This window comes from Microtus pennsylvanicus, chromosome 6 (genome assembly GCF_037038515.1).
Source record: "Microtus pennsylvanicus isolate mMicPen1 chromosome 6, mMicPen1.hap1, whole genome shotgun sequence".
NCBI classification, from domain to species: Eukaryota; Metazoa; Chordata; class Mammalia; order Rodentia; family Cricetidae; genus Microtus; species Microtus pennsylvanicus.
The window spans coordinates 86,779,851-86,806,572 of NC_134584.1; the positions used below are offsets into that span (position 1 = coordinate 86,779,851).

The 26,722-nt window shown below is 49.4% G+C and overlaps 1 protein-coding gene across 10 annotated transcripts in view; it reads left to right on the forward strand.

Annotated features, from left to right (window-relative positions):
• The window catches only part of LOC142852178 (voltage-dependent P/Q-type calcium channel subunit alpha-1A), a 273,933-nt gene that overhangs the window by 192,566 nt on the left and 54,645 nt on the right, over positions 1–26,722 (forward strand). For all 10 annotated transcript variants that reach the window (XM_075976692.1, XM_075976686.1, XM_075976687.1 and 7 more), the window contains 9 exons: positions 5,314–5,759; positions 6,869–7,007; positions 8,634–8,763; positions 9,529–9,588; positions 10,099–10,205; positions 18,327–18,426; positions 19,124–19,284; positions 20,165–20,302; positions 22,300–22,501. In XM_075976692.1, coding sequence (XP_075832807.1) covers positions 5,314–5,759; positions 6,869–7,007; positions 8,634–8,763; positions 9,529–9,588; positions 10,099–10,205; positions 18,327–18,426; positions 19,124–19,284; positions 20,165–20,302; positions 22,300–22,501 — 1,483 coding nt within the window. The remainder of the gene's footprint in view (positions 1–5,313; positions 5,760–6,868; positions 7,008–8,633; positions 8,764–9,528; positions 9,589–10,098; positions 10,206–18,326; positions 18,427–19,123; positions 19,285–20,164; positions 20,303–22,299; positions 22,502–26,722) is intronic.

Here is a 26,722-nt window from a genome sequence, read left to right on the forward strand (position 1 = left end):
GCCCATCTAGTAGCCTTGTTTCAAAATCAGACACAAACAAAAAAAAAAAAAAAGAAAAGACAAGAAGGGGCTGGAGAGATGGCTTAACAGTTAAGAGCCCAGTGAAGTTCTTGGCATCAGTGTTCTCACCTGATGATCGAACTCCCCAGAAATGACCAAGTCGTTGCTAGAATTAAATCAGTCACCTCTGCCAGGGGCTCACATAGGCACTAATGTGTGCGAAGCGTCTGCGACTGTTATTTTGCCAGTCCTTTGCTTACTTGATGGGGGAGGGGAGGTCTGATCTCTCAGACAGCAGGCCACCAGTAGCTGATTTTTCTTATCTTTCTCGTAACATTTTGTAATGTTTCATGGAAGCCCATAAAGGGACTCTCTGTAGAGAGCCCAGGGACTTCTGAGTTGATAGCGACATCTGTTATAAAATACTGTCCTCAAGTCAAGTGTGGTGTCGTTCCTATGATCCCAGTACTTGGGAAGTGGGACAGGAGGATCTGAACTTCAAGGCCAGCCTTGACTACATAGTGAGTTTGAGACTACCCTGTGCTACATCCATAATAATAATAATTTAATGTCCTCTTGATCTTTCTTCATATTGCTATGAGAGCATCACACTGGATTCTTGAAGGGTGTACAAAATCTGACCCCAGCCTATGGGAAAGGGGCATTTGTACAAGCTACCAGAGTCAGCTTTTTCTTCTGCTGTGTGGGTCCTGAGGTGTCAGGCGTCTTACTAGCCTGTGTGACACAGCTCGTGACTGGGTGGGACTCAGGCTTCAATGAAGCCATGAGACTATGTTCCTAACAAGAGGAGCCCAGTGCAGGTCCCAGGACCGCATACTGAGTAGTGGGGTTCTCAACCAAATGAGTTTAGACAAGGGTCTGTAGACAAAAATCACTACCAGGAAGGTGGGGGGGGGGTCACAAGTTCAGGTCAGCCTGGGATACACAGGAAAATCCTGTATCAGAGAGGGGGGTGAGAGGTGAGAGGATTGGGTGAGGAGAAGGAGGGAAGACTCCTTCTGGAGGGCTGGTCCTAGTCATGGATACTGACTCGCATTCTTCCTTCCCACTCCTAGTGCCCACAGCACCCCTCGATTGTATCACTACCTCTGTCTGCACGGTGCTCCCTTAAACACCATTGTTCCTAATCATTCTTTCCCTAGAGTTTTTTCTCCTGGGTGTTTCCCTCTGCTCAGTGAAGTATGAGAAGGGTCAGCTGTATTCTAGACCAGACTGAACTCCAACCAGTAGCTGCAGGTGGTGGGGCCTACAGAGTTGGGTTTATCCATTTACACTGCTATAACCAAATGCCTACAGTTGGTTACTCATTTAGCAAGAGTGGAAGTTTATCCAGCTTCCTGTTCTGGAGGCTGCAGAGTCACAGGGCACACCAGCACTCTGAGGGCTTGTTGCTGCAGCCAAACGTAATAAGGGACTCCCGTGGTGACCCAGGGCCATCAGGCCTGTTCTAGTCTCTTCTTTCTCTCAGAGTGACACTCATCCATCATGGGGACCCTGCCCTTGAGACCTTATCTAGCCCCCACTTACCTCCAAATACCATCATCAGACAAATTTAGGGATTAGGTTTCTCAGTAGATGGAGCAAACACATTAAAACCATAGCAGAGACATTCTGAGAAACATGACCAAGATGGGCCAGACCACAAGAAGAGCAGCTAGAGAAAAATGGAGCATTTCGAGTAAGAATGGTACATGTTAAGGTCCTGGAATCACTCAGAGGACAGCCAACTTACAGGATATGAGGAAAGGGGGCAAAGGGCCAGAGATGGGTTAGAAGGACTCTGGGTCCCTTACGAGGGTAAGGAAGAACCAAAGATGTGAGGAGGGGCTTTGTCCCTGTATTGTGTCTGCTGCTGCTGTACCAAAAGAGGCAGAGTGATGAGGACAGAATGGCTGACCCTAAAAATGTTCCAGGAGGAGGGTTTTCTGCTGTTCTGAGATAGGACCTCACTGTAACTGGTCTTCCTGCTTGCTGGGATTACAGACATATACTGCCACATCAAGGTTTATTTGGTGCTGGTGATGGAACCCAAGGCTTTGTTCACCACACTAGGCAAGCACCCTTATTAACTGAGCTGCACCCTATCCCTGCAGGAGGAGTTTTTGAAAGTCTCTAAATGTCGAAAGAACCTGGGGCTGCAATGCAGGGACTCTCAATACGCCTGCCCATCCCTGCCTGGCTGTGTGACTTTCAATACGTCACTTTACTTTTCTGGTTCCCATTTCTTCAGATGGGGTGAACAGTAGGGTAAAATGTACAGGTTTAAACAGAAACATGAACTGTGTTGAGAGATACTGAGCCAACAAGTACTCAGTAAATGTCAGCATGATGGAATTATAGAATTAGTAGCAGTTCTGTTTGGCCATTTTTGGATGTCTTTAGGGGTCATTCGGAGGCCCTCTGGGATACCAAAATCTACAGGTTTGGGCTCCATCTATAAAACAGCATAGTAGCGACATGGAACCCAGACTCATCCTCTGTGGGCTTCATTCAGATCATCTCCAGGTAACTTGGAATTTCTGATGCAGTGCAAGCGCTCTATGGGCAGCTATTCGACTCTATTTTTCAAACAAAATTTAGAAAGCAGATTGACGATGTGGCCATTTAACAAAATAACAACTGTAGGTTCCCTTCTAGAGCCTATGACCTCCACACTCACCAGGTTTACAGTACTAGGCATGAATTCTCTACTGTGGGACAGCCCTCAAATTCAGTCAGTAAGCAGTGGTCACCCCCACACCAGCAATGCCCCTGTTGCCCCAGTGAGCACATTCTTGTTGCGGCATGCAGGGACCAGTACTGGGTAAAATCATTGATATATTCTGTATTTTCTTCTTTGACACAGGGTTTCTCTGTGTAGCCCTGACTGTCCTGGAACTCACTCTGTAGACCAGGCTGGCCTTGAACTCAGAGGTTGCTGGGATTAAAGGCGCGCACCACTACCCAGCTATATATTCTGTATTCTTTAGGAAAGAGGTGAGGGGAAAGTCTGTATCAGTTTTGTTTTTGTTTTTTTCAAGATATTTTCAATCTTGGGTCTGGAGAGAGCTCAGCGCTTAGGATCACTTTCTGCTTGCATGGAAGACTCAGGTTCAGTCCCCAACAGCCTACATGGAGATTCACCACCTTCTGTAACTCCAGGTCCACGGGATCTGATGCTCTCTCATGGCTCTCAGATTCTCAGGTGGCACACAGACGCACAGGCACTAACAGGTCCGTCAGTTCAGTCCCCAGATGCAGAATCTGTAGTGTGGAAAGATAAACCTCCGTACAAATATATCAGTTCGCTAGGCATGATGGTGCACTCCCAGCACTCAGAAGACAGAAGTAGGTGGATCTTTGTGGGTTCAGGACCAGTCTGGTCTATATTAGAAAGTTCTAGGCCAGCCAGGGATACCTAGAGAAACCTTGTCTCAAAATAAACAACAAAAGGCCATATCGTGTTTTAGCATCGTGTGAGCACTCAGAGTGTTTATACCATATTATTAGTAATACTGAGGCTCTCTCCGAGGTAGACATCAAAAACCTTAGAACTGGGTATGGTGGTGCATGCCTAGAAACCTGCACCCAGAAAGCTGAGGCAGGAGGACTGCCATAAGTTTGGAGCTAACCTAGACCTCTGAGTAAAACTGTTTAAAAGACATTGATTCTCAGCCAGGCATGGTGGCCCACGCCTTTAATTCCAGCACATAGGGGACAGAGGCCACAGATCTCTGTGAGTTTAAGGCCAGCCTGGTCTATGGAGCAAATTCCAGGACAGCCAGTGCTACACAGAGAAACCCTGTCTTGAGGGTGGGAGGTGGGGGGTGATTCAAATTTTGATTCTGTTTTAGAGAGCTAGGTGCTCCTGTGATCTGCATGAACTCTTCCTTCCCATAGGCTGTCCTCTGGCCTGTCCCAGAGCCCCGCCCATGTGTTTCATTGTTGGGATGTTGGCAGTGTCATTTTTCCTGTTCTGCTTATCCCTACTCCCGTTTCTACACTCACAGTTCTCTTTCCCTCTGAAGCGTGCACCAGAACACGATTCCTGCACCTTCAGTAGTTGCCAAACTCAGGTTCCCCCACGGGTCCAAGTGAGGCCCAAGCTCTAGACTCCTGGTAGAAACCTGTGAGCTCCCGAACATCTGCACTCCTAGTCCTGACCAGTCGGGGTCAGCTGTTAGCAGCCTAGTTCCAGCTGCATCTGTCACCATGGCAATTCTGGAACAAGGAGGGTTACTGCAGTTGTGGGTTTCCTGGCTCACTCTCCCTGTATAGCATAGAATTCTGATTCTTTAACACACACCTCAACACCTCCACTTTGTTCACCACCTGTTTTCTTTGCTGAGTGACGCTGGAGCTAAAGGTTTCTAGATAGGACCAGATTCCAGCTTAGTCCCTTCTGAGCTGGTTCATGAGGGACAAATGTCTTCCCCTCTGCCTCAGTTTCCTACTCTGTTAAATGGAGCCGATCTTGTTACCCATTTCAGGTGCTGTAATGCATGAAGTATTGGGGGCAGTCAGGAACTGTATCAGGAAGTGTGCAGAGGAGGGGCAGTCAGGAAGCAGGCAGTGAGTGGGTGCTGTTTTATGGTCTAGAACAGTCTCTAGGTCTCAGCAGGGTACCACAAGGGAGAACACCTGTCTTGGACACTGGGACAGGGCCCAACTTCAGTTTTGTGTATCATCTGAATCTTCCTTAAAGATATTTAAGAATTAAAAATAACTGGAAATTGAGCTGGGTATGGTGGTACACACGTTTAATCCCAGCACTCAGGAGGCAGAAACAGGTGGTTCTCTGGGAGTTTAAGGCCAGCCTGGTCTACAGAGTGAGTTCCATGACATCCATGGCTATGCAGAGAAATCCTATCTCAAAAAGCAAACTGTTAACTGGAAATTTATACTTGGGCTTTGCACACTAGGCTAGCAAAACTTCCCCAGTAGAACCGGGGGTGTGAGTCAGAGGTAGAGCCCCTGCCTAGAATCCCCCAGTGAGGGGTGTGGGTGTGTCTCAGCGTTAGAGGGTTACCACAGCCTGTGTGAGGCCCTGAGCTCCTCCTCAGCATACAGAAAGTTCACGAGAGTTCATAACCATTTGACCTGCCTGGAGCTGTGCAGCGCTCTGTGAAGTGTAGAATCAGGAAATGATTGCTTTTTCTTTCCTTTCGGGGTGGATGGCGCTCAGGGCCTCACATGAGCTGGGTAGTGCAGCAGACTGTCCTGGGCCGTGCTGTGGGCCTGTGTATTGGTCCCAGCAGCTGCAGTGCCGATCCTAACCAGTTCTGCACTCTTCCACTTTGATCCTCTCCTTAGAGAGAACCAGGGCTCCGGGGTCCCCATGTCTGGTCCCAACCTGTCCACCACCAGGCCAATCCAGCAGGACCTGGGCCGCCAGGACTTGCCACTGGCCGAGGACCTTGACAACATGAAGAATAACAAGTTGGCCACCGGGGAGCCTGTCAGTCCCCACGACAGCCTGGGCCACAGTGGCCTTCCCCCAAGCCCCACCAAGATCGGGAACAGCACCAACCCTGGTCCCACCTTGGCCACCAACCCCCAGAACGCTGCCAGCCGCAGGACGCCCAACAACCCGGGCAACCCGTCCAACCCCGGCCCCCCCAAGACCCCCGAGAACAGCCTTATCGTCACCAACCCCAGCAGCACTCAGCCCAACTCAGCGAAGACTGCCAGGAAACCCGAGCACATGGCGGTGGAGATCCCCCCAGCCTGCCCGCCCCTCAACCACACTGTGGTCCAAGGTGAGGAGTTGCAGGGTTGCTGGGCCGTTTTCTCCACAGTCCCTGCTCACAGTCTTGGGAGGAAGAAACACTAGACCCTGTGTGCAGCCCTCAGTGGACTTGGCCTGTGGCCATGCTCCATACTCTACCTTCCCTCCACAGAGCCCACACTACCACAGGGGAGAAAGGAATCCCCAAGTGGAAACTGGGGGCCTGGGGACAGCGTAGCTGGAAGCATCATCATTGTAAATGGTCTAGTGGCACAGTGAGCAAGGAAGGAGCTGGGGGCCTGGCCCAGTTGGTAGAGTGCTTGCCTAGACACTCCAGCACCACAGACAGCCTACAGTAATGGTGGGTGGGGGTAGGAAGTTCACAAGTTCAAGGCCACCCTTAACTATGCAGTGGCCTTAAGGCCAGCCAGGCCCCATGTCTGTTAACAAGGATAATGTCTGTTTATCCCAGTGTCTATGTCTCTCGGAACCGCTGTCGCTGCAGCACACACTTAGGAGCGTTTGCATGCTCTTCTCTCTCCTGGTGACCAGATGGCTCATGCACTAGTGTGGCCCAAGCCTAAGCTAGAAGTGACCCTCCTGTCTCTCTTTCCCTGTGGTGGCAGAATTACAGGTGTGTGCCACCACAGCTGACTTCCCTGTGGTGGGTCTTGATAATAAACTAATTTTACTAGTTTTCGGATGAAGAAACAGACCCCCGGGGAGGTTCAGCCTGTCCACAAACAACCACACAGGGCTGTGGAGCCTGCAGTCAGAACTGGGTGTTCTCACAGGGTCTGAGTTCTCTACTGTGTGGGCAGCTGCCCCATGCAGGTCCTAGTCACATCAGAAAATCTAAGGGAACGGAGGCACCATTGCTCTGTAGAGTGGGAGCTGATATTCTAGGGCCAGTTCACCGGCAGCTGTGTGACCTTGGACTAGCCACTTTACTTCCCTGTGCCCAGATTCCCTTCTCTGTCAGGTGGCGGGCACAGGCACCAAGCCCACAGGGTCGGGTGACGCCTGGTGCACAGGAAGCTCTTTCCCCAGTGTCCTATGCTTAGCATTGGCTCCAGGAATGACCAGGAGTCCAGAGCTTTGTGGGTAAGGAGGAACCCATGTTTATCCTTGTTCCAACAGTAAACAAAAATGCTAACCCAGACCCACTGCCAAAGAAGGAGGAAGAGAAGAAGGAGGAAGAGGAGGCAGACCCCGGGGAGGACGGCCCAAAACCCATGCCGCCCTACAGCTCCATGTTCATCCTCTCCACCACCAACCCGTGAGTATGGGAGCAGAGGCCTGGCCAGGCTCCTCGGGTGGGCGGGGAAGCAGTGCCAGATTATTCTCTTCAGCACCATCTTGAGTCTTGAGGCCCTCAGTAGTCCCTCTTGCTTAACTCATAGGAGATAAAAACTTGTCATAACATACTACCCTGGAAAAGACCCCTTCCTGCCGTGAGATGGAAACCACTGCCGTAATACCGACCTGTGCCCTGCTGGGACAGGTGTCCTGTAGGAATTGCTGCCTTGTGCTGTCCACGACCTGCATGACCTGTGTGGCAGTCGTGCCTCTGAATTCTGTGAATAATCATTGCGCCACACAGATGTGGACTCTGGACCCTTGCATGTCAGCTTTTTTCTAAAGTTCAGTTTTCTCCTTTACTAAACAAATGTCTAAGTGGCACTTACTGTCGAGTATTGTTCAAGTGCTTTATAAATTTACAGAATAGCCTCTTAGCATTGGTGCAGTGAAAGCGGGTGAGGCTTGAGCCAGAACAGGCTGCTTCTAACAGCACAGGTTTTGCTTTTTGGGGGTGGTCCTGGGGTGGATTAGGCTTTGTGCGTGCTAGGCAAGCACTCTGCCAGCTAAGCCACAGCTCAGGTTTTCTGCTCGTGGTGGAAGTGATGGGATTTGTTTTGAGTTTTGTTTTTAATTTTATTTATCATTGGTGTGTGTGTGTGTGTGTGTGTGTGTGTGTGTGTGTGTGTGTGTGTGTTTGCCATGGCTCCTGTGTGGAGGCCAGGAGACCCTGGAGTCATTGTTCTCTTTCCATCTCCATGTGGGTCCCAGGGATCGGACACTGGGCACAGGTTAGCAGGGAGAGCACCTTTACAGCTCACTGGCCCTTGTCTTTTGTTTTGTTTTGCACATGTATTGTTAATGTTGTATTTGTGTGTGTGTGTGTCTTGTTTTTAGTGTGTGTGATTTGCTGATGTGTGTATTTTGTCCTGTATGTGTGTGTGTGTTGAGTGTGTGCAATTTGTTTTCAGACCAGATCTGACTCTGACCACACTGGCCCTGAACTCATAACATAGTCCAGATGTCCTGAACTCTTAGTGATTCCTCAGCCACATCCTCCCTGGCTCAGATTACTGACAGGAAACACTACTCTCAGTTTCTTTTTTTAGACACTAGAATATTTCACACATGGAAAACCTAGCCTTGAAATGGCTCCGTGGATAGAGAGGCTGCGAAGCCTGCCAACCTGAGTTCAGTTCCCAGGACCCACAGAATCAACTCTCACAAATTGTCCTTTGCTCTGTACAGGCAAGCTTTGGCACTGCCACCATCCCCCACACAGATAAATAATAAATAAATAACTAAAAGAATAAAAGTGAAGTCTTTCTATGTCCTGCAGAATCATTAGTAGTAGTGATTCCACTAGCTTCGGAACCAAGTAGTTCAGTTGTTTGGAGGGTAGGAACTCTTCCACAGGCAACATGACTGTCTCAGGTAGCTGAGGGTTTCCAGCTGCACTGAACTATGGGACCCACCCAGCGCCCCGTGGAGAGTCCTTGACAGATGGTCTGGGTTCTGGGTGGGGCAATGGAATTGGACGTGTTGGTGAGCTGAGGGGAAGGGCCCAAGAGCCTGCAATCTGAGTGGCTCCCTGCTCCTCCCACAGCCTTCGCCGGCTGTGCCATTACATCCTGAACCTGCGCTACTTCGAGATGTGCATCCTCATGGTCATTGCCATGAGCAGCATAGCGCTGGCCGCCGAGGATCCTGTGCAGCCCAACGCGCCCCGCAACAACGTGAGTCCTGGCTCTGCTCCCCATCTGAAACAACAGACGAGACAGACATTTGCCTCTGAGCCACCCCTGCAGTCCCATTGTATGACTAGCGGGACTCTTAATCCTAAGGGAGGCGGGAGCCTGACTCGGGTGGTCATAAGCACCCTCTGCTGGTCATGTTCAGTAATTATCAGCCCTTGAACCTGTAGCTCCTGCCTCCCCACCACACACCACCCAAGGTGTTCTATGTGGTTCCTGGAGCTAGAAGCAGGGACAGAGGCCATTTTTACTAATCCAGACAGAAACAACTAGAGCCCAACTCTGGGCAGGATGGTGGAGAGAGTGAGGGGAGGGTCCATCATTCCAGACTGAGTGGTGCCCTCAAAGTGAAAGAGAACCAGATGGCCAGGTGGCCCCAGCATTTAGAAGATACTCCTGGAAACAGGAAAGCCCTGAGTGTGGACACTGGCCCATCTACCCCATCACCTCAAGGACAGTCACCCCGACGGTGGAATGGACTCCTCCAAGGCCCTCTTAGTCCACTGGCTGCTTGGAGTACTTGAAACAGGCACTCTTGGTGGCCAGCCCTCAGCAGGGTAAATCGGTAGGATTTGCCACCATCTGCTGGACACTTTGGTTCACAACGTGCCTGGGAGTGGCTCCTGGGTGGAAGCTGTGCTTCTGGGGAATTTTCAGTGTTCCCACACCCCAGTGGGCAACTGGTAGACTTACTAGGAGTTGAGCAAGCCTGTGATTGGGTTCCTTGGCCTTTTTTTGTCCGTGCAGGTGCTGCGGTATTTTGACTATGTTTTCACAGGCGTGTTTACCTTTGAGATGGTGATCAAGGTAAGAACAGTACTGGGGACATCCACAGACCCTTTGAGAAGAAAAAAGCTCAATCCAAGAGTAGATGTGCTGAGTGTGTGTGAGGGGAATTCACCAGACAGAGTGGTGGAGAGAGGGAGGAAGGAGCGGGGAGGGCAGGAAAGGACTTTAGTGTACACATCAAAGAAAGTGAGAGCTGTGGAGAGCTCTGGGACTCTGCATGAGCACTCTCGAGCACCCTCAGATGACAGATGAGGGGATTGTCAGGGACCAAGTAGGCCATGACGAGGGCAGGAACCACAGATCACAGCAGAAGTAAGAGGTAGAGTCTTGGGAAGCTCCAAATACAGTGTACAAGGCTTCCTCCATGATCTCCTGTGGGGTTCAGGCAGAGCACACTCTGATGCTTGTTCTTGAGGGCTTCAGAGTCAGGTCAGGCTCCCTTTCCTCAGAAGGACCACCTGTCATCCCAGGAGGGTATTATCCTACTGAAGGGTTGGGGGCTCTGAACAAACTCTTCTCTCCCTCTAGATGATCGACCTGGGCCTTGTCTTGCATCAGGGGGCCTACTTCCGTGACCTCTGGAACATTCTGGACTTCATAGTGGTCAGTGGGGCCCTGGTGGCCTTTGCCTTCACGTAAGTCTCCATGCAAGGCTCCCCACCCCAAGTCTGAGTCCCGCTGTCAGATGTGGGTCGCATTCCGGAGTTCTGAGACGGGAATGAGAGCTGTGGGCCAGTGGGTGTGGGGGGTGGGCAGGGTATACCCAGTGGCGCTGCAACTGGCTTTGTGCATGCTATCACCATTAAGGAAGGAAGGAAGGGACCAAAGCCACCTTCCACTCCTCCCACAGCAAGGAGGTGGCCTCTTGCTGTGCTGCTTCTGGTATTCCTGCCTCTGGGGACATCTCATCTCCCTACCCACAACCCCCCTACATGTTGTCTCTTTGGGGTGCCCCTGAAAAGACAATCAGAAAGCAAGTGTGCATGAGATCCCATCCCACCTGTTCCCCAAGGCTCCTCACCATACACCTGGTGGCCTACTTCTATGTGTCTCTGTCCTCCCAAAGCTCCTAGGATGCCCTGCCCTCAGAAAGATTATATACTATTGCACCACTCCACAATGGCACCCTGATGATAGGTGGCAGTTTCAAATATGGCTCCTAATTTCTGAGTGACCATTTTAAAATGGCAACCATTTTAAGATGGCACCCAAGTTCTGAGTTACCATTCCAAGCTAGCACCCACTTTGTGGTGGTGCTAGAGAACAGGGCAGCCATTCTAAGATGACTGTAAATTCTTACCGTCATCCCAAGGTGACATTCTAGGGTTTAGGGGCCATTGCAAGTTGGTACCCAGGCCTGGTGATGGTGGTGCACGCCAAGATGGTACCCAGGTTCTAGATAGCCATTCCAAAATGACCCCTTAGGTCTGGGCAGCCATTCCAAAATGGAGTCCAGGTTGTTGAAAACCATTTCAAGATGGCAGCTGAGTTCTAGGAAGCCATCTCAAACATGCTCAAGGGGTCAGAAGCAATTCCCACATGTTACCTGAAATGTCGCCATCATTCCAAGATGGTGCGTAAGTGTAGAATGGTCATCTCAGTGTCCCCAGAGGTCTATGCATCCACTTGATATGGTATCTAGTGTCTCAGTGGCCGTTCTCAATGGTGCATGAGCTCTGCCATCCAAGTTTCTAGATAGCCATTCCAGGTGGTGTCCAGCCTGAGATGGAGCTCAGGTTAGGTCTAATTGGAGGGGGAGCCCGAGATCCCTGCAGCAGGCCTATCAGGGAGAGACCTAACTTGCTCCTCATCCAGAAATCCATCTTGGAAACCAAAACTGTGCTTATCACATGGGTCAGTCCCAGAAGGAACGGTCTTACAAGGTCTCTGACCCCCCCCCCCCCGGCACAGAGACCTGAGGGTTTCTTTGGGCTGTCTTACTGACTGCCTCTCAGTAGGCATGGCCTCTCAGCCTGCTCCCTCCCCTGGCACTAAGTGTCGATTTCATGACAGAGGGCCCCGACTGTTACCCATTTCCAGGTGAAGGGCTACAGTAGGACCTCCCAGGCTGCCCCCTGGAGCACAGCAATCTGTGGTTGTGGTGGACATGAATCAGCATTTCCATAGCCAGCAGGCCTAACTCGGCCTGACTCCCAGCTCTCTTTCCTTTTATCCACTCTTCCGATTCTCTCCCTGTCCTCCCTGTATTCTCTTCTCTTCCCTTCTTTTCTTTTTTTCTGGTCCTGAGGATGGAGCCAGAGGGTGGAACCAGGGGCCTTTGCGCTGAGCCCCGAGCGATACTCCCAGCTCTAGAATCAGACTTCTAATGTTCCCATGAATTCGGTGCAAACATAGTGCTGTGCTGTGTTCCTATAATTCCTACGTAAAAGAAGGTCAGACCAGGGACAGCCATGTGCCTGTGCAGGCTGGCAGTTCTAACAGAAACAGGCATTGAAAGCATGGGCCACGGATTCTCTTGGAATTTTGGAAGAACTTGGAATTGTGGATCTTACTATGAGGCAGGAGAGGAGACACCTTGACCCCTACCATTCCCCTACTCACTACCAAGAATCCACTTGGCCCTGCCACTTCTCACTGAAGACAGGACTACAGCTCCATGCAAGCTGGCCAGCACCTTGTTTAGGTCACTCCTGCATACCCAACAGCAAAAGCAATTGCCAGTTGCTACTTGCTTCCCAAAAGACGTTTCAGAACCTCCTTGTCCTCCAGTCCCCAGCAGCAGGCTCTGCTCTCTTGTACCTGAGGTGTTTCAACTTGTGAGTCTTTGTTTGGTGTCTCCTTGTTGTCATGGTGGAGCAGTAGCTTGCTGTTTTCCTTTCCTTTCCTTTGTCTATCCCATGAGCCTGTCTGCTCATAGACAGGTGGAAAACCACAATAGGAGTAAGCAGTACCTCTGTCTGGGTGTGGTGGCAAATGTGAGGTCGAAGCAGGAGGATTGCTGATCTAAAGCCAGCCTGGGCCATGAAGCACAGATGTCTCAGTGAAGAAGAAAAAGTTCCCTAAGTCTGGCAGACTCTCGGTGCCTCAGTTTCCTCATGCAGCAGGTTGTAATGGCTCGAATGAGAGGAAGCGCCTTGTGTGTCACCTGTGACGCTGTCACACCAGAGTAGTGATCCCCATTCCACACGAGAAACTGAGGCTGAGGCGAGGGGTGTGGAGAATGGAATCTAGGCCAGCAACCTGTCCCACTGGGTCCTTCCTTCCCTGGAAGGTCTGAGAGGCCGAGGAGCAGCAATGAGAAGGAGGGAGGCTGCTCCCTTCTTAGATAAGGGGGATTGAGGCAAGGACTCTAATTGTCTGCCTTGCTCTCCCAGGGATGTGCCGAACCCTCTGAATGATCCCCCCTCCTCTCCTCACCCAGATCTGTGTGTGTGGTCAGTGTTGCATAGGTGTGGGTGTGCATACATGTGCTCTCCGTCCACTAACCATGTCCATCTTCCATGCTCCATCACTAACGAGCCATCCCACAAGCTCTCACCATGAGGGACGTCACGCTCAGTGCTGATGCTTTGGAGCAGCTAGCTGACATCTCACAGCAGCTGCTAGCTAGATCATGATCCCACCCTCACTGCCAAGAGTCCATCTGGCACCACCGCCCCTCCTCCAGAGCAGGTCTTCAGCTGCTGGCAGACTCTGGCATAGCTGCCAGAGTGTAGCTTGATCCAGCTCCTACTGCACCCTCAAAGCCACACTCCCAACAACTAAAGAAGAGGCCCTCCAGCAACACCCTCAATAGCCCTATCCCCGAAGGGATCTCCTGCAGTACCTTAAAACAGCCCTGTCCCCGAGGAAGGCAGATTCAAGCTCAAGATGCAGGCATGTGGGTTTGACTCTCAGTCTGCTTAGCTTCCTCATCTGGAAAATGGGCACAGTGGTGCCATCCTTCTGCAGGTAAACACAGTGACACAAGACTCAGCAGCACATACACAGTAGGGGAAGGCCACGGGGCTGGAGCTCAGGGAGTGCTGACCCCGTGTGCCAGTGCCATTGGAAGCATTGCTAACGACAGTGGGGAAGGGCTGTAGACTCACAGGCAGGGCTGAGAGCCCTAAGCTGGACCTGAGGGAAGGCTCAGTAGAGATATTTGTAGACATTAAGCCATTCAGGGTTGAAAAAAGAAAATTGTTGGGTATAACATGATGCCTAGAATCTCAGCTCCTCAGGAGACTGAGGCAGGAGGACCACAATGTCAAGGACTGCCAATAAATTTAGCAAGACCCTATCTCAAAATGAAAAGTAAAGAGAAGTCTCAAGGAGTGGCTCAGAGGTAGAATCCCCCAGTGAGGGGCTGGGGGCAGCTCATCAGTAGAACTCTGACCTAGCATGTGTGAGGCCCTTGATTCCATCAGCAGCAACTCTCCTTCCAGAAAGGTCCACCCACCAGAGTGACACACACGTCTACATCCCAGCTACTTAGAAGTTGGAGGCAGGAAGATCAGTCGTTCAGGCCAGCCTGGGCTACATCTGGACGAGTCAGTGTAAGTCAAGGTGGAGGCTACTGATACTGAAGCATCATGAAGACAAGCCCATTTTCCAGATGAAGCTTGTTGGCAGTCAAAGCGCCATTCAAGCCTCTGTTCCCTCCCCATGAAACTCACCTACAGCAAGCTGAGTCCCCGTGCCAGGACCGCTGTAGGAAGCGACCCTGCTCTTGGCAGTGACTGAGTGGCGAGTTCACCCAGGGTAGTAGGCAGCCCCAGGGCTGCCTTACTCCTTGGAAATTTGCCTTTGTGAGCTGCTGTCAGGGCCATGTCCTGCCCAGTGCAGAGACTGAAGGAGGGGCTGGTCCCCTGGTCCCTGGGATCCCAGAGCCCAGTGCCCATGTCTGTCTGTGCGTGTCCTGTGTTCTCTCTGAGGCCACTCACGATTTGTCTCTCCTTTCGACGCCACCTCACCAGGAGCAGTACACGGTAAAGTGCCTCTCTCTCTCTCTCTTTTTCTCTCTCTCTCCTATTCTGTCTTGTCTACTGTGCCCCGTTCGCAGCCATGTTGGTTCTGGCCTTCTTTTTCTGTGGCCTTTGTTCTTGCTGGTGTCCTGTTGCTTACCATGACCAGAGCCTGCTCCCCAGGGGGCAGAGGAGTCACAAGGACTCACAGCCTCACCTGCCACTGTGACTCACTAGCTCTTACCCAGAACAGAAGGGGCAAGATGTGTTCTTCCTCACATGTGATATCAGCAGGGCCAAGCAGCGGGGGAGAAGAGTCACCAGAGCAGCTGAGGTGTGGGAAGTGGGCTTTCCAGAGAGGAGGTGGCCATAACACTGAGGAGCCTCTACCTGGCACATCTTTCTAGCCCACTGTGGTAGGGCAAACCTAACCCTTAGGGACTGAGGCAGGAGAATCTTAGAGGTTCAGGTTTGCCTGACTTACATAATGTGTCCCTGCCTCAAAAACAGTAAGATATATATATAGAAGTCAGTGTTCTTCTTTAATACGTAACAAGCAGTTAGAAATAAACACTGATCAGTGGACAAAAATATATATGAGGAAATATCAGGACTGGGTGGTGGTGGCGCACGCTTAATCCCAGCACTCAGGAGGCAGAGGCAGGTGGATCTCTTGAGTTGGAGGCCTGCCTGATCTGCATAGTTCTAGACCAGCCAGGGATGCATAGACAGATTCTTTCTCAAAACACAAAAAAGACACCTTAGTTAAGGGTTTGTCATGCAAACATGAGGACCCGGGTTCAGTCTCTAGAACCCATGGAAAGCCTGACATGGTGGCATGCATATATAAATGCAGAATGGGGTGGAGAGGCAGATCCCTGGGGATCCCTTGCTGGCCAGGACGAGATTCTGCTTCAAAAGATAAGTGGTGACACCTGGAGAACGTCACCTGAAGTTGACTTGCCTCCACCTGCATACATACACAGACACATGAACACATCTACACAGACACATGCACGCATCTACACATGCACGCATCTACACAGACACATGCACGCATCTACACAGACACACATCTACACAGACACATCCATGCATCTACACAGACACATGCACACATCTACACAGACACATGCACACATCTGCACATGCACACATCTACACAGACACATGCACACATCTGCACATGCACACATCTACACAGACACATGCACACATCTGCACATGCACACATCTGCACAGACACATGCACACATCTGCACATGCACACATCTACACAGACACATGCACACATCTACACAGACACATGCACACATCTACACAGACACATGCACACATCTACACAGACACATGCACACATCTACACAGACACATGCACACATCTGCACAGACACATGCACACATCTGCACATGCACACATCTACACAGACACATGCACACATCTACACAGACACATGCACGCATCTGCACATGCACACATCTACACAGACACATGCACACATCTACACAGACACATGCACACATCTGCACATGCACACATCTACACAGACACATGCACACATCTGCACATGCACACATCTACACAGACACATGCACACATCTACACAGACACATGCACACATCTACACAGACACATGCACACATCTGCACATGCACACATCTACACATGCACGCATCTACACATGCACGCATCTACACATGCACGCATCTACACAGACACACATCTACACAGACACACATCTGCACAGACACATGCACGCATCTACACATGCACACATCTGCACAGACACATGCACGCATCTACACAGACACATATGCACACACACCAAGGCATGAAACACATTGACCGAGAGGGCTGCACAGCAGCACACACACTCCCACATGCACACACACACACAGCTATAACCAGCTTTCCTCACCATACCAGGAAATGATGCTGGTGCTAGGCAGCTCTGCCCACGACTTGGGCAGTAACCAGTATGAACATGTTTGCTCTGGGACTTCAGCCTTGGTCCACTCCAGTGTCCTGAGACCTCACACCAATTGTGAGTCAGTAGCTGGGACAACAGACAAGATTAAAGAGAAAACACAGAAGAATTCATCACAAGTTGGGCCTCTGAGGGTTTCCTATTAAACACAGCCTTGTCTAAGCCTGACATAGATCTCTCCAGAAATAGCACCGGAGGCTGACTGGAGCCCAGAGCTGTCGAGGGAGGCGTCAGGAAAGGGGGGTGAGCATTGCTGGGTGGTCAGTGTGCAAAGCCAGATGGCGCACACCCATAATCCCAGCACTCAGGAGCATGACATCAGGGGATCTTAAGGCAACATGGGCTACCTGGTGAAACTTTGTCTCAAGGAAATAAAAAAAAAAGAGCTGGTGAGATGTCTAAACTAGTAAAGACACTTGCCACCAAGCCTGACAACCTGAGTTTTACAGGATCTATGTGGTAAAGGGGAGAACCAACTCCCAAATGTTGTCCACACATGCTGTGATACGCATTTGCCCACAAGATAAATAAATCTAATTTAAAAGGTTTTTTGACTGTCTAGGTACTGGTGGTACACACCTTTAATCCCAGCAGTCAGGAGGCAGAGACAGGTGGATGTCTGAGCTCAGGGTTATCCTGGTCTACAGAGTGAGCTCCAGGACAGCCAGAGCTACACAGAGAAACCCTGTCTTGGAAAACAAACAAAAAAGTTTTTGGCTGGGCATGATGATGTGCACCTTTTAACCCAGCCTTCATGAGGGAAAACAAAAACAGGAAGATCTCTGAATTCAACCCGGCCTATGTTGTGTGTTTGAGGACTCCACATTAAGGCCTTCTCTCCTAAAGCAGAAAAAGGAAAAAAATTATAGAAATCCAGGGGTTGTGGCCAGAGGTTGGGCCATGCAGCAGTCAATGAGTTGATCTAGATTGCAAAGGGCATTGGCTTGTCAAACCAAAAGTCTGCCTTGCTCTTTAAGAACTCAGATTTGGGAAGGACCCTCAGTAGGATGAAATGGTGACCAGTATGTATGAGAAGACAGGAAGTAGATGTGTGGGGCGCTAGGGTCTGCCGTAAAAGGTGGCCCCAGTGAGCAGTGGTCACTTGGGATAGCACCCTCTGGGGCTTGGGGTGAAGACAGCAGACAAATGTGACGCTAGGATGTGTTTGGGCCCTGAGTAAGGGTGGGGGTCCGTTAACCTCAAGCTCTTGGTAGCCCCGTGACATACCATTCTCTTAGGAAACCAAGTTGTGGGTAGCTAAGAGCCCCCTGTGTCTTTGGGGCCTGCATGGCTAAACTCAGCAGGCCACACTTTTTACCACTGGCAAAGACAGATGGGGACCTTAGCAGACTGAAGCGGCAGTCATCGCTGAGGTCATGTTGGCATTTGAAAGGACCAACCCCTGGTCACTGTGTCCTTCAACTTGAGGGAGGTGCACCACCCCGACTCCTTCAGAAGGAGGGTAGATCTCTGGCAGTCACCAGCCTCAGAGGCCAAAAGGCAAAGACAGTGGAAGAGTTGGTGTGGAAGGCTGTACGTGGTGCACGCTTTAGCCCCAGAACTTGGGAGGCAGGTGAAGGAGGAGCTCTGTAGTTCCTGGCAAGCCACAGCTCCATAGTGAGACACTGTCTCAAGAATCCTAAACGGAAAAAGTTAGTGCAGGGCGGGGTCTTCAGAAAACCATGAGATCAGGATCTCCTCAAAGCCGTCTGGTTTCCAGGCCTTCAGAAAGGGATGGGATGTGCCAGACTCAGCCCAGACCTGGGTGCAGGCACGAGAGACCACATGGGGTTGTGGGCCCCTCCCCAGCCTGACTTCCACTCCATCTCTTCCCTTCCCCAACCCTGACATCCCCCAACAGTGGCAATAGCAAAGGGAAAGACATCAACACCATTAAGTCTCTACGAGTCCTCCGGGTGCTACGACCTCTAAAGACCATCAAGCGGCTGCCAAAGCTAAAGGTGAGACAGGTCGGGAGAGAGGGCCCTCAGACTGGCCGCGGGCAGATGGAAGGGTTGCACATTGCTTCAAAATGGTCTGAGAAACAGACCATGGTGGGAAGACAATCCCAAATTCAAGGTCAGCCTGAATCCACTAGCTAGCTAGGAGATGCTAGCTGCCTTTGTATATGGCTGTGCTTACTAGGCTTGTCCAGCAGATGGCAGCAAAGGGGTTGGCTGGCAGAATCCGCCCTAGGTCGGGATTTCTTTTGGTGGGTCACTGCAGAGACAGGGCAGACCCTAGTGAAAAGGCACTAGTGCCAGGGCAACAGAACTACTTAAATAGTCGAAACATGGGGATATTTCTCAGTTGGCAGAGTGCTTGCCTAGTGTACAAGAAGCACTGGGTTCCATACCCAGGGACTCGAACTGTGGAGGCAGGAATATTAGAAAGTCAAGGTCATTCTTTTAAGACCCTGAGCTACACGAGACCCTGCCCAAAAATGGTTGTGAGGTGCCTGGAACAGGACACCTGTGCACAGCCACCATACTGCTGTTAGGGACGGGGTGAGGAGAGGTCCATGCCCACATGGAATCTACTTTCCCCCAATATTTCAAGCCAGCTGCTAGAACCCGCAGGTGCCTCGGAACCAGAGGGAGCAGCAGCCATGCTTCCAGCCTCACGCCTCTTCCGTGTTTGCCTCTTCCTCTGGCGCAGGCCGTGTTTGACTGTGTGGTGAACTCACTCAAGAACGTGTTCAACATCCTGATCGTGTACATGCTCTTCATGTTCATCTTCGCTGTGGTGGCCGTGCAGCTCTTCAAGGGCAAGTTCTTCCATTGCACGGATGAGTCCAAGGAGTTCGAGCGAGACTGTCGGTGGGTGGGCCACGGCCTCTGTGACCCCATGGCAGGGGAGGGTGAAGCGCAGGGTCAGCGGTCCAGACACTGAGACAGAGGGATGACTCTGGGTCTACTTGGATCTGGGGTAGGATTTTTAAAGCCAGGTACGGTGGTACACACCTAGGTCCTCAACACTCAGAAGGCTGAGCTGTGAGACCAGCCTTAGTGGGCACTTGTCTCAAAAACTAGTGTATGAGCTTGGTGTGTGCAAGGCAAGGTGCAGGCCCACTCCCTGGAATAAAAAGTAATAACAAGGAAGAAGTGTGCGGCGTGAGGCACAGCCCTGTCGTCCCAGCCCTTGGGAGCTGAGATGGGAGGTTGAAGAGGTCCAGGCAAGCCTGGGCTACAGAGAGACCCTATCTCATAAAAGAAACAGTTTGAGAATTTGGGCCCACAAACTGGGTTAAGCCATTCTCTTAGTCTCCCAGTGACTTGGTGAAGTGGGGCTCCATAGTCCCTCGTTGGGGTGTGTCTGAGCAGCCCTGTTCAGATACTTCTAGGCATAGTGGCACAGGCCTGTCATTCCACTGCTTGGGACACTGAGGCAGGAAGAGCCAGAATTCCAGCCAGCCTGGGCTGCATTGTGAGACCCTGCATACAAAAAGGCTCCTAGACTCTTGGGTGGTGTCTGAAGCTCACTCCTTCCTGCTGTGAAAGAAGCAGCCATTGCCTCTTGAGGTGTGAGAACCCTGAAATAGGGCGTCCCTGTGTTTGCCTCCCTGCCCAGTCTGTCCCCACACCCACATTCCAGCCAGGGTCTCAGCTCCCACAGGGACTGTGCTGTGCACCTCCAGGCAGCACAAATGGCCTTAGGGAGGTGGTAGCGCCCTGCTGACTAACCAGCTCTCTGTGACAGAGGCAAGTACCTCCTGTACGAGAAGAACGAGGTGAAGGCCCGGGACCGAGAGTGGAAGAAGTACGAGTTCCACTACGACAACGTGCTCTGGGCCCTGCTCACGCTCTTCACCGTGTCCACGGGCGAGGGCTGGCCGCAGTGAGTGGCCCGCATGGAAGGGCGAGGGCTGGGGACCCCGGGAGCAGGGGAGTGGAGTGGAGGAGGGGGGAGGACAGGGGTGTCAGAGCCTGGTTCTGTGCCCAAGGTCATTACCAAGATGGCGCTCTTCTAGTTAGGGGCAGTCCACGGGGCTGAGTGTGGCTCTGATGGTGAACTCCGGCCTAGCTGCTGGGAAACCCAGGTTACTCCCCCAGCAGCACAAATGTGAACACAAACTTAAAAACAACAGCCTTACTGGGCATGGTGGCTGTGACTTTAACCCCAGCCTCCCGGGACAGTGGCAGAAGCAAGGATCTCTCTGAGCCTGATGCCATGACCACCCAGGGCTGCACAGTGAGACTCAGAACAGAGACTCAAGACTCAGCAGCTCTGCTATTCATCCAGAAGGCAGGACTTGGGCTCCCAGCTCACACACCAGACTTCACCACCTGCACTTCTAGGGACCTGCTACCTCCGCGCTCTGAGAGCACTGCACTTGTGTGCATGTACTCACACACACACACAGTTCTAAATAAAATCTTTTAAAAAATAAAAATTAAGAAGAAAGAGCGAGCCCCAGGGCTGGGGAGATGAGTCTGTTGGTAAAATGCCTGAGTTTGAATTTCAGCAGCTGCATAGCAGCCAGGCATGCAGACACATACTTCAGTCCCCAGTACTATCCCAGGAGCTCCGTGGCTGTCCAGCTTGGCTAAACCAGCAAGCTCCAGGGTCAGCAAGAGACTCTGTCTCCCAGAATAAGGCAGGGTCAGCAAGGTAGCTCAGCAGGCAAAGGGACCTGCATGGTGCAAGGAAGGAACTGACTCGCAAAAGTTATCCTCCTGGGGCTGGAGAGATGGCTCAGAGGGTAAGAGCACTGACTGTTCTTCCAAAGGTCCTGAGTTCAGTTCCCAGCAACCACATGGTGTCTCACAGCCATCTGTAATGAGATCTGGTGCCCTCTTCTGGCATGCAAGCATACATACAGACAGAACACTGTATACATAATAAGTAAATATTTTTTTAAAAAAGTTATCCTCCCTAACATGGCAGGCATGTGCACACGAATAAATACATTTAAATGTTGGGACCCAGTGCACAAGAATGCTTGCAGTTCTCCTAGAAGACCCGACAGTCCCCAGAACCCAGGGCTGATGGCTTACATCGCCTGTGACTCCAGCTCCAGGAGACTCAGCATCCTCCTCTAGCCTCTGGGTACCTGCATCATGTGCCTCATAGGCGCACGCACACACACACACACACACACACACACACACAAAGATAAATTTAAGAAGAAAGTCATAGCCACACAGAAATGATTTGTCCAAACAAGGTACCCATGTTCATCACGGTGAACATATGTGTTATCACATCTGCTATACACAGGCACTGTTTAGACACCAATTTTTTTCCTTTGGTTAGAGATTATTTACAGAGCAAGACAGCCATGAACACTGCATTCACCAAACACAGAACTTTGTGTCTGTGTGTATGTGGTGCTGGGAATGAAACCAAGGGCACTAGAACCATGGAACCAATGGAACACATTCAAGGCACCGAACTCCACCAAGAGAGTTTTTAAGCCATACATCCTGTGCGTCTTTACGGTGCTTCTTTTTCCACACTTCCACACGTGCTGCTGCTGAACCTCCTTCACACCCACCACCACCTGTGTTTAAATGCCCACGTTGGCCAATGCCTGCATCCAAGATGCCCTGCCTCATCCGTCACCACAAACCTGGCTTTAGATACCAACCAAGGGGTCATTAGAAGAGTCACCAAACTGCTGAATGTCAGTTTCCCTGTGTGCAAAGTGGAGCCAGGGCTGCTGGGAAAGTGTGTGAAATGCTTGGCGTTCTTTGGAACATAATCAACCCAGCACTTCTCAGAAGGCATTGACTGGGCTTATCTCTTTTCCATCTCTTGTCTCCCCCACCCTCCTGTGCCCCTGCCCTTTCCATCCCCTCTGCTGCTCTCCTGTCTCCTCCCACATTTCACAGGGTCCTCAAGCACTCAGTGGATGCCACTTTTGAGAACCAGGGCCCCAGCCCCGGGTATCGCATGGAGATGTCCATCTTCTACGTGGTGTACTTTGTAGTGTTTCCCTTCTTCTTTGTCAACATCTTTGTGGCCTTGATCATCATCACCTTTCAGGAGCAGGGAGACAAGATGATGGAGGAGTACAGCCTGGAAAAAAATGAGGTACCACTGCCTAGTTGTGTTCCCTATTTAAAAACTGGTACTCTGCCTTGTTCTCTCTCTCTCTCCCTCTCTCTCTCTCTCTCTCTCTCTCTCTCTCTCTCTCTCTCTCTCCCACACACACATACACATGCATACACACATACAGCAAGAAACTTGAATGAAAAAGGAAGAGCATCACTGGAGGAGGCGGGCTTATTATAGATAAAAGGGAAAGTATAGCCAGAGGCAGAGACATCTGGGACAGTCCAGAGGGTATGTGATCCTGAGCCTGGCCATGTGAGGAGAGGGGGGAGGAAAGACAGGAGAGAATTGCCTCGCCAAGAGGGGCAGCCTGGGCCAAGAGACTGGCCAAAAGGGTATAGAGTATACCAAAAGGCCTGGTAACCAAAATGGCTGGATTATATAAGGAAGAGCAGCTGGGGGAAAGGTAGTCTAGCCCATGGGCTGGGAAATTTGGGGCAAGGGTAAGGATATGCCAGCCTTACCCTGTGAAAGGTAGGGACTGAAGGATGCTGGGGAAAGCTAGCAGCCATGTCCACTTTGTGAAAATAGGCAACTCAGTTAGCCTTTTGTCCCAGGTTTGAGACCCGACATCCCAGTCTGTTTGTTGATAATCAGTGATAAGGGGGATGCAGTCTTTTCTGTGACTCCTTCCTGTTGACATTGGGGTGTCATTGTTAGGTACCCAAGAAAGTTGGGATGTTGGCCAAGGCCGAGAAGAACAGGCCGTTTCAATGACTATCGGCTCTTCAAGACTACCTTTTGTTAGAGAAGTATAGGTCTTATTGGAGCAATCTGTAAGGCTGGACCACCTGGGATGTCTTAGGCAGGGTTTCTATTGCTATGAAGAGACACTGTGACCACAGCAACTCTATTTAATTGAGGTGGCCTCCTTACAGTTCAGAGTTTTATTCCATTATTATCATGGCGGGAAGCATGGTGTCATGCAGGTAGACATGGTGCTGGCTACATCTTAATCAGAAGACGACAGAAAATGGCCTGTGACACTCAGAGTAGTTTGAAAATAGGAGAACTCAAAGCCCACCCCCCACAGTGACACACTTCCTCCAATAAGGTCACACGTACTCCAACAAAGCCACACCTCTTTAGTGAGTTTCTTTTCTGAATCTGGTAACAAGGAAAACTGTAACTATAAAGTTTTCAACTCCCTCGGAGACCCAAGAAGGAAATATTACCTGAGTAAGCAAGAAATGTAAGCAAGGAACTTCCAAAATAATGTGAAAAATGACAGAAACAGCTGGCTGCCTGAGCAATCACCCAAAGGTCCTCTGCAGTGTTGGGCATCCATCTTTGGCCTACAGGCCTAGCATACTTGAAAGACTGTTCTGTGAAGCAGGATATTCCAAAGGACTGTCCTAACTTGTCTTGGCAAAGTTCAACAGTCACTCTCTTTTGTGTCCTCTTTGTCCGATTTGGACAGTGTACGGTCAGCAACTGAGTCAAGGGCACTTTCTTGCCCAGTGGCTAACTTTTACCACAAAGAAAGTAAACTCCATATGGAGTTTCTTCAATGTCCATCCTTTTCTCTGAAGCAGATTGGTGTTGCCAGGACCAGAAAATGTCTCATTATCATAAAAACAAAGAAAAGAAAAGAACCTATGTTATTAATTTAAATGCTATATTCTGTAGATCTCTGAAGTGTTTGAAGACAACCTATCTATCTAAAATATATTTGTTTGACCTTGAAAAAATACCTTATATGACTACAAGTTCAATTGTGATAGGTGACTAATTACTAACTTGCATTTCCTTATTATCCTAAATGGTTGGTAATAATAACTTTCAAGGAGTAGAAATTTCCATTACATTGTCCAATGAGCTGTATAGATACAATACCTTGAGCAAGATTAGAAATGTATATACAGAATGTTTTAACAAAAATAACCTTAAATTTGTATCAATATACAAAAATCCATACCAGTGTAAAATATTTAAACTGATGGTTACTTTTTTGGCTTAAAAGTAGATTCAATAATCTACCTTTTTATCCTATTTCTGTATCTCCTTTTTCTTTTCAGAGTAGACTCAATAATCTACCCTTATATCCTATCATATCTATATCCCCCTTCTTTTCAAAATGAGAACCCTGAATCTAAACTCCTTTGTTCCTCTTTTTTCCTGACCATTACCAATAACAATTTGTGACCAATTCCCCTAAACAATGACAAATATCCATAACCCACTGAACAACCAAAAACCACCCACCCCACCTCTTGGGAAAGTGGGCTTCACGTCTTAAAATACTTCCTGCTGTCTGGGGCAAGTCCTGGGAGAGGTCGCTATATCGTTTATTGTTCACTCTCTGCATACTGGGAATGTCCCAAGTCCTGCTAGAGTAGTCTGTTAGACTGGATCATCTCAGCTAGCCACCTCGAAACTGTTTGTAGTCCAAAGCCAATCTTTAGGTGGTGTCTTTCAGCTTAGTAGTGTTATCATAGTTCTAGTGGAATCGTCATGGGTTCCCTTCCTCCTTTTGGAGACTTCAGAGGTTACTGTTAAGGGGTCATGGTTCCCTGCAGAAAAACATTTTAAATGTCATATGCAGTAGATCTCAAAGAGGTTAAAAGATCAATATTTGTTATGTACATCCATAGTATAAAAACTTAATTCCTAGTTACATAGGAATTAAACCTCAAACCAAGATCATGTACAGAAAGCTAGAGGGAGTCTTTTCCTAGAATTAGTACTCTATATGACCATTAATATCATGACAAAAAGTGTTTAAATGCATACAGATATATTAATTTTATAAATTTTGAGATAATATTCATTCATGTCTTATGGAAAAGTTCCAAAGAGTCAAAATAAAACCAAAGGATTATGAGATTAGTGGCAATAGAGTAATCCCTAATTTTGGTTTTTCTTCTGTTCATATCAGGTGGCTCTTCTGACGTGAGACAAAGATTTTGGATTTTACTTTAACAAGCATGCTTGGGTTTAGAAAAGGAGAGAGCCACAGTCCAACTCCACAGCCAGCTTTAGTCTTTAACTGGACCGGGATACAACGGTCCATTTCCATTACATGTCTGTAGAGAACAGCAGAAACAAACATTTGGGAAGATTTGTGAAATTTCATCCTCGGGCTGGAAAGATGGCTCAGCAGTTAAGGGCATTGCCTGTTCTTCCAAAGGTCCTGAATTCAATTCCCAGCAACCACATGGTGGCTCACAACCATCTGTAATGAGGTCTGGTGGCCTCTTCTGCTCTGTGAAATGTGATATACCAAGAGGCCAATTTACTCTTTTTCTTGGTACGCTTTTTTCTGAATGATTTGTCCTTTTTCTTCAGACGTCTCATCTGTCCAGTGGTTGTTTATTCTCCTGAAGAGACAAAAGGACAACCTTTCCCCAACCCTGGCTTTGGGAAGGTTCCCTTTTGGGAAGTTATATCTGATCAAATGAGAAGCATTTCTTAGTTATATAAGACAGTTTAGATTGAATGGTCACACTGATTGATGAACTCTCATCGCTTCTAATTAAGAGATCTCTTTTGTTCAAATTGAACATTTATCAATTTTCTTCTCCTGTGGAAACAAAAGCAAATCCCTCTCCAATGTAACACAAATCTTGGTTTCCATTCTGAGTTCAGTACATCTTTAAAGTATACAGGCTGATTTAATTCCATAGATTTTTCTACTATCCACTGTCTCTCCGAAGCTGTTGTTTCTTTCTCATTAGCATTTAGAAAATTCAAAGTTAAAGCATTATACAATCTTTATTTCTGGGGGTCTTTATTACCTTTTTATGTTTATTTAACATATCCTTTAGAGTTCAATTTGATCTTCTATAACTGCTTGCCTGTAGGAATATGGTATACCTGTAATAAGCTTTATATTGTAATAAGCAAAAAACTGTTTCATTTGCCAGAGACATATGCTGGAGCATTGTCAGTCTTAATTTGTACAGGCATACCTGTTGTAAGGAGGCCGCTTGTTCATTTTCCAGCTGCCCAGACTCCCAAAATAATCACACAGAAATCATATTATTTAAATGGTTTGGCCCATTAGCTCTAGCTTCTTATTTGCTAACTCTTACATCTTAGTTTAACCCATCTCCATTATCTGTGCATCACCACAAGGTCGTGGCCTACCAGCAAAGTTTCAGCACGTCTGTCTCTGGCAGTGGGCAGTGACTCCATGACTTCTCTCTGATTCTGCCTCCTTTCTCCCAGCATTCAGTTTAGTTTTCCCTGCCTAGCTCT